The 7,972-nt window shown below is 34.1% G+C and overlaps 1 protein-coding gene across 1 annotated transcript in view; it reads right to left on the bottom strand.

Annotated features, from left to right (window-relative positions):
* Positions 1-1,130: 1,130 nt before the first annotated feature.
* The window catches only part of Srek1ip1 (SREK1-interacting protein 1), a 36,773-nt gene continuing 29,931 nt past the window's right edge, over positions 1,131-7,972 (bottom strand). Inside the window, exon 5 of the mRNA XM_005392633.2 lies at positions 1,131-5,744. Coding sequence (XP_005392690.1) covers positions 5,558-5,744 — 187 coding nt within the window. The 3' untranslated portion in view covers positions 1,131-5,557. The remainder of the gene's footprint in view (positions 5,745-7,972) is intronic.

The raw sequence follows: 7,972 nt of genomic DNA, 5'->3' as shown, positions 1-7,972 counted from the left end.
ACTTTATTTGAACATTTACTAAGATTTTTATATTTTCACATGCATAGTTTTACTTTTATTTGATGTTTTTGCATTACATAAAATTATGCTACTTTTCAGATTAAGGAATTTATGAATAACACAAATAAGGTAAACCTATCAGTGAGAAACAATGAGAAGTTTACATCACATTACATTTCACAATTTTTTTGATATTTACAGGGAATTATTTTTACATTAGAGATGATAGTACTGGATATGTAAATCTCAGGGGTGTCTTATAAACAAGAGGTGACATGTTCTTAAGTGTCTTAGGAATCAACCCATACCTTTTTGGAGGACTTTCTGGGGACACAATATTACCTTTATAAAAGTTAATATCCAGTACCACAAAATCACACTGCATAATCTGTACAGTATTTTCTGTATTTCAAGGCATAACCATAATAGAAAGCCTTTGCTGATAAATTTTCCTAAGAATCCCTGTAATGAAAGTTATAAAGCCACCCGGTTCACTGATTTTAACCTAATATCATATTAATACCACTTAGACATCTAGAAACAAAACTCTCTGCAAATTATGAATGTTTAAGCATTTTATTCGTAGATGTGGTTTTTATTTAAAGAACACAGACCTGATTTTATAATGGAATTCAATAGGAAAAAAGTACTAACTTAGAGCCAGCTCCACTACACACATCTGCTGCTCTGTGTAAAGTTTCTGTAGTCAGAAGACTAGTTTTCCAAAATAGCCTGAGTATAACCTCTCTGGTCTGGTATAAAAAAACGATGCCTATTGTTCTTGGCATACAAAGCTTGGGGTTAGAAACTTTTCATCATTAGGCCGTTAAAATTTCTATCAAGAATTATGCATGTCTTCTAGACCAGTATTGTCCAAAGGAAGTTTCTTTGATGACAGAAATGTTCTTTCTACTCTGCACTGTCTGCTATAGTTGCCACTTAAAATTAAATAACCACATGTGGTTATATGGACAGCAGAGTCCCACATCATTATCACAACATCCTACTGCTTGACTTAGATTTCACATTCAAAAAGAATACATTTTTTCCCCAAGGTTTAAATATTAAAATTGCTTAGAATGTATGTGGAAGTTAAGATTTTTCCATTATAAAACTGACATGAGGCCATAAAAGCAAAGATTTTTCATTTATTTCTTGAAAGCTCATACATCTTTTGTGTTTCAAATTGTTTATACAGCTTTGATTTTTAAAATATCCCAGAAAGTTTGATATATAGGAAGTAATATATTACTGTATTGTCTCAGGTGAAAATCTAGTTGAGAAAGGGAAGGCACTGCAGTATAGTTTTACTTGATGCTCAAGGGCAAGGCCATACGCCATTCATGACACAAGGCAGGAAACATAGACTGAAGGTCAGCAAAATGCTCCTGGTCCCCAAGACTCCTCCTCACCTGTAGAACAGGCAAAAAGGGGCTGGGCCTGGTTGGATGACACCAATTTTCTGCCACTCTGAATACTTTCGGAGGAGCTGAGAGGAAATAGGTACAGTAGGAAGACCATGGACTTGGCAACTGGGATTATGGCACACTGGTATAAGAAGCATACTGTTCTTGGACAACTGCCCAGGAGGTGTGTGTCCCAGCACTAGTCAGAAGGGGCTCCTGGGCTGGCTCCTGTTGAGGTAGCTTATCACTAGGTTACTTGAGGAAGGGCCCCAGGGCTCCTCCAGTGGACCAGCTCGCATCTTTCTCTGTAACTTTGAAGTAGTTGTGCTTCATAAGACAAAGTATTAAAAACAAGAAGCTTTATCAAATTATGGCACAGTCTATGCATTGAAAAGTATATTTTAAATTATTTATTTGGGCCCAGCAAATAAAAACATAGAGATATAGTTTAAGCCTTTCAAAAATAAACTATCATTTTAAAAAATTTCAAGAACTGTTTAGATACATAATTCTGGGAATGGGTCTGATAAAGAATACAGCAGAACTTTGTGTTTTTAGACAACTTAAGTCACTAATTTTTGGTAAAAATAATCAGCTCTTGGAAAGAAAAGTGAGCCTGATAAAGTACAAATAATAGAACACAGAAGAATCACATGACATTTTATGGCAACTTGTTTTTTTTAAATGGGACCTTTTAATGACAGCAACTTTATCTTTAAAAAAGTAGGTTTATGAAATGGATAAAACCAAATCCCAATAATCATCATTTCTTTCTTTAAAACTCTTTGATAATGTCTCATTGTTTATAGATTAAAGTCCAAACCTCTAAACACGGAACACAAGACCTTCTCTTGAGCCCAAGAATCTAAAATGGCAGTCTCAATTCTTACCACTTCTGCTTAACATGACACGACAGCAACATGGGCTTGCTTGTAATTCTTACATGAATGTAACACTGCATGTGATCTTTGTTGCCAGTATCCACCCTGACCATGTCTCCCTTGCTTTTGATCAAAATGATACTCAGACTTTACTTTCTCTAGGTGGCCTCTTTCAATTTCTCCACAGTAGGTTAGATGCCCATCTGTGTTTCTATAAAGCCATGTTTGAGGCCTTACTGAAACTATTTCATAATGGTATGTCCTAGTGTCTCTCACACCAATGAGACTGTCACCTTCTTCAGGGAAGTAAATGTGTCTTATTTAGAACTCTTCTCGCTACCTAGCACCACATTATTTGCCATGGTTGGTACTCGGTACCAATCATGTTGTTGAAGAGATGACTCAAGGGCATTTTAATGAACATTATTACTAACTCTTATGCCCGGTTTACCACTGAAGGTGACCTACAGCTATGTAATTTTAGATAGTACAGCAAATATAGATGCATATTGTTATTTTACTTCTCAGTAACTGATGCTTTGGCTTCAGGAAACTACAGGTGTAAATAAAGATATATTATGTGTAAAAAACTAAAACCACGCCTGCGAGATTTCAACCAACAGATGATATGGAGAAAAGAGTGAAGAAATATGGGACAGTAGCTCTACTCCTACAAATAGCCTCAAAGTGTTCAGATAATGTGGCTATAGATGCAAATATAAAGTTAAATATAAACTGTCTGCATCTAATGAAAGTGACATACATTGGGTGGTAACGAAAAGAACAAAGCAAGTATTTATGTTTTAAAAAATTCATATGTTTAATAGCTGCATTAATACATTCAACTTTTACTACTATAGAACACTAGCTGCATATTTATGCACAACTTCTGCACAACTTCTAAAGAAAGTATTACCTGGATATTACTAAAATATTGGCAAACACACTGAAGAACAGAAGCGATGTCACAGATAATTTAGTACAGCTTATAGGTAAAAGGCACGAACGCCCAAGGAAGCTAGATGACTTTGCTGAGGGCTGTACAGAGCTATACTATGAGGACTGGACTATCTAGTGAGAATAGTTATGACTTCAGTTGTTACTATTAAAGTTCACTTTCCTTCTGCTGCATACTGCCTGGGATGAAATTTCATGAATTTCCCCCTGAAATTTAATAGTGAGATTTGCGCTAACAGCAAGATCATCTCAGAAGAAAATTAGTAAAGGAGTTTTATTCAAATGAAATATTTTATAAACTATGCTAACATGGTAAATCAAGAATAATTCTAAGATTACTTCTGGGGAAAGATTATTGAGCCACTAAAATCTTTTATTTTTTATAGTATATTTCTTAATGAGGGCTGACTTTTATATAACTTCAGAATCATAAGTTCTGTCACTGTTCAGAAAAGAAACCTAATGAGTTAATTTATAATCTTTACAATTAACAGAAGTAAAACAAGTAACTGTACTGCAATTATTCCCAAGTTATATACACAGGGGGATGAGGCCATCTTTTTGTATGTAGTATCTACTAAACATGTTTTAAAAGGCTTTTTCTTTTTTACCAATTTAAAAAAATCACGATAACCAAAGGACTGTATTTTCATCAGATGAATAGCAAAGGCAAAATAAACCCTTAAGAAATCTAACAGTTCTGTGCTTTTCTGTTGACTGAACTTTTTAAAGAAGAGTTTCTTTTTGAGGGAACCAAGCGAGCAAATGCGGTCATGGAATAAGCTGGAGGTATGAGGGCTTCTGAGGCTCAAATGCAGGGCAGGGCTGTGGATGCAGCTTCGCTGGAGTTTTGAGTATGGGGCATGCTGGCAAGGGTGCCCCCTGAAGGAAGAATGAGTCACTTTTTCCAGCTTGTGAGGTTAAGTGAAATAATTGATATCACCATCTTGAATTCACCCACTTGGAACCATGTCTGTAGGTTACCAACATGAAAACTTTTAAGGGCACCACAATGAGGTACTTGGGATCTTTCGTGCTTTCCCATGATAACAGATTGAGTTTCAATGTTGCTACAATATAAATGTTTAACTGATTTGGTATCAGGAATACTAAGTATTAAGCAAATTAAGTAATATCGATCACTGTGAAATTAAAAATGTAAGAAACATTGATATTTACCAACAAGCATCTGAAAATGCTTACGCACAGAAAATTTCCATTGTTATATAAAGGCTTTCATGCTGTAACTCCCTGGTTCATAAATTTTAAAACATATAGAATAAAATTCTTAATTCTAAATTTTTTTTACTCATACTGATATTTGTGACTGACACAAAAGAGGGAAATACCTCAAGCTTATTATGCATGAAAGCAAAAAGTGTGAAACTTGCTTCAAAACTATAAATCATTTGACACAAGAGATACACATATATGCTAATATTTATAAAACTTTTCCACATTACAGACATCAGCTTCATAATGTTTACATACTAAATACAATAAACATCAGTTCTAATGAAGATTTGGCTGTTTTGAGGTATCTCTATAAGATATGCCAATATGGCACATTTCTAAAACCCAGGAGTCTACCTTAAAAACTTTGACCGACACAGCACCACCTCTGCCAGACTTTTACAGGTGGAACTAGTCTCTAAACAAGGAAAAAACATGTCTAATTGTTGTTGCAAAAAAAAGGAGGCAGGTACTAAAAAGTCTGAATTTCATAAAGCAATGAAACTTTGTTATAAATATTTTTATTATTATCTTCCTGTAGATACCATTCATTTAAAAACTACTACCTCAAGACCTGTAAAGCAGTTTCATATACTACATTTTAAAAAGTCTAGAGATTTAAAAACCAGAGTAAAGAATTTCACTCTTTATATATTATGTCACAGTATATAAAGCTATTAAATTTTTCAGCATCAACAACAAATCATTACCCCCATCTAGCTTTATTGCTGAAAGGCGGACACTTGATTCAGGACTACTCATTAACGGTTAGGTAGATTATTTGTGTTACTGTACAAGGGCCATTTAAGCTCAACTTATGAAGTAATAACACTACCCAAACAGAGATACAAATACCAAAAATAATGTGCTCTGTATGTACAAATATCTGTACTTGGGGCAAGGCTATCAAGTAACAAGACTTATTTAAACACATACAGCCAGAAGGATAATGGTCCCACCAATGAAAAATGTCTATATGGAAAAGGTTGGGGTCTATTGCAAAGCATAATTATATAGTAAATTCCAAGGAAAAGCAATTTTTAAAGATGACAAATTTAATGACTTAGGCCAAAGTCTCCATTACTTTTTTGTGAATTCAGAACGATTAGGGGTAGAAGAGTGCTTTTCCTTTTTTCTCTTCTTTTTTTCCTTTTTGTGATGTTTCCCTTTTTTTGATTTGTTCTTTTTTTCTTTTTTCTTTTCTTTCTTCTGATATTTTTGTTTCTTTTGTTTCGAAGAGTCTTCTTCAGTGGAACTGGAATAAGACCTATGAGCAATAAGACATGGCTGAAAATTGTATTTACAACTTTTAGATAAATCTAAATGGGATTTGGGTTACTTGAAATTCTTCCTGGAGTAAGGAGGGGAGATAAACATAAATGCAATATGTGTACTGTATTCTCTTAAAATGCTGAATTTAGAATTTTTGCTACTGGGCATAGAAAATGACAAGACTAATCTCTCTATTCTGCTCAACTTTAGTAAGGAGTTTTCAATTCAGTAAAGATGATATTTTTCTGTGATTTTCAGTTTTTTATGCTGTGCTATCCTTTAAAAACTTATAAATCAAAAGAGTGGTAGTCGTCAAGCTTTATTATATGTTTAACTCATGTGCATGTATAATAACCTGATAGCAGAGTCTCTTAAAAGTGCCACAAAAAGATGCAATTATACATATATATAAAAGGCTCTAATTATACATTAGTATAAATAGGCAAAAGCTGAAAATTAATGAAAAAAGCACTTTCATAATTCCTTTGATTTTCCAAGTCATCTGCACTCTAGATGCAGTGATACAAATGAATACTTGCATTATAAAGCAATTTTCACTATAGAAAAGCTTTTAAATGAATACTTTATGTAAATGAACGAAGATGATTTATCATTGCAATTTAGTTTTGTAATAAGACTCTAACATGAAATTGGGGTAAAAGCATACAATTCTTTCCTTGATATTGAAAAAATGAAGTTTTTAAAAAAGAACAAAAAAGGCCAACATTTCAGATTTTACATACAGGTGGTGTATAACATTTTACCTCTGCCCAAATACAAAATATATGTGAAAAGATAGGAACTGTGTTAATTGAAAATAAAACTGGCACCTTAAAAGTCAGTTCAATGATCTAATAGTAGGAGTTAAAACTCCAACTCAGAAATCTTAACACAGGCATAAGGCAGGTGCACAGTAGGTGCATGAGACAACAAGGTTTCAAGGAATCTTACATCTGCAGAGTGAGCTGTGTACTTCCCGGCTCCGAGCTGCCCTTGTTTCTGCAGTGCTGTATCTTTTTCTCCACCTGGTCTGCCTGCTTTCATAGATTTCTGACCACGTGCTAAGCCGATTTTCTCATGTATTCTCTGGCTTCCTCTTCAGCTCTGCTATTGTCAAATCTTGTCTATTTAGCTTCTTCTTCCTTTCTTTTTGCATTGCTGGAGATTGAACTCAGGGCTACATCCCCTCCTCAGTCCTTTTTAAATTTTTCATTTGCAATTGGTTCTCTATAATAAGCTGCTAACTTCTCCAGGTTGGGTTCCAACTCATCCTCCAGCTTCTTCCTCCCAGAGTGGTAGGACTTACAAGCACATACCAACGTGCCTACGTTGCTTTGCTGTTTTTTAAAGAGCAGCTTTTACTTGACTTCTAGATTCTGACTAGAGCTGCTTCTCTGCCTGTACTTTTTTCTGTCTTTTTGATCTTGGATTTTCACTTTTAAGGCAATATTTTAGGCTGTAACATAGCTCACTACTAGGTGGCATTACCTTTACACAGAGAAGTTCATTTAATTTCAAGCTTTGTCTAAGATCTGTGAGGCTCAAGATAGAGGACTGAATAAATAATCTTTTATTATAAAACAGGTGTATCAGAACTTGGAAGACAATAAATAACCTCGTGTTTCCTATAAGCAATCCAACATGCTGTTTTAGCACAAATAATTCAACAATGCACTAAGTCAGAAATCCTGAGCTCTATGTTCCTAGCAATTTTTATGTTAAAGATTATTATTTAGCACACAGATCCTGAAAGTGGTCTAACTATTCCAATTTATAAAATATCTCAAGTTTTAAAATGTACATAATTAAATCCTTCAAAAAAGCTACAAAGCAACAACACCTAATGCACAGAACCTGCTTTGTGAGAAAACTGGGGCTAAACCAGGCCAAACAATGGCCAAGTACTTTAAAAATATGTGTATTTATTCCCTTATTACCCAGGGAAGTTGCCTCTTACAATTTCTTTAATCAGCTATTAAAAGAGTTAACAGAAAAAAATTCACAGATGGCTGATAAGAGTTCTGAAAGACCTGAAGGAATTTTTAGCTTGACAAATTACATTAAATTCCATCAATAAATTAAATTAATTTCTTAGCCATGGTAATGATACTACTAGAATGTACATATTTCAGCTCCAACTTCATTTATTAGGCAACAAAATACATGTATAGTTAAATGCATCCAATTAAAAGTTTAGCTGCTACTCTAAATGTAAACTTCTTA

Source organism: Chinchilla lanigera, unplaced genomic scaffold, assembly GCF_000276665.1.
Source record: "Chinchilla lanigera isolate Chin_1 unplaced genomic scaffold, ChiLan1.0 scaffold00045, whole genome shotgun sequence".
NCBI classification, from domain to species: domain Eukaryota; kingdom Metazoa; phylum Chordata; class Mammalia; order Rodentia; family Chinchillidae; genus Chinchilla; species Chinchilla lanigera.
This window is presented reverse-complemented; position numbering and strand designations above follow the sequence as displayed.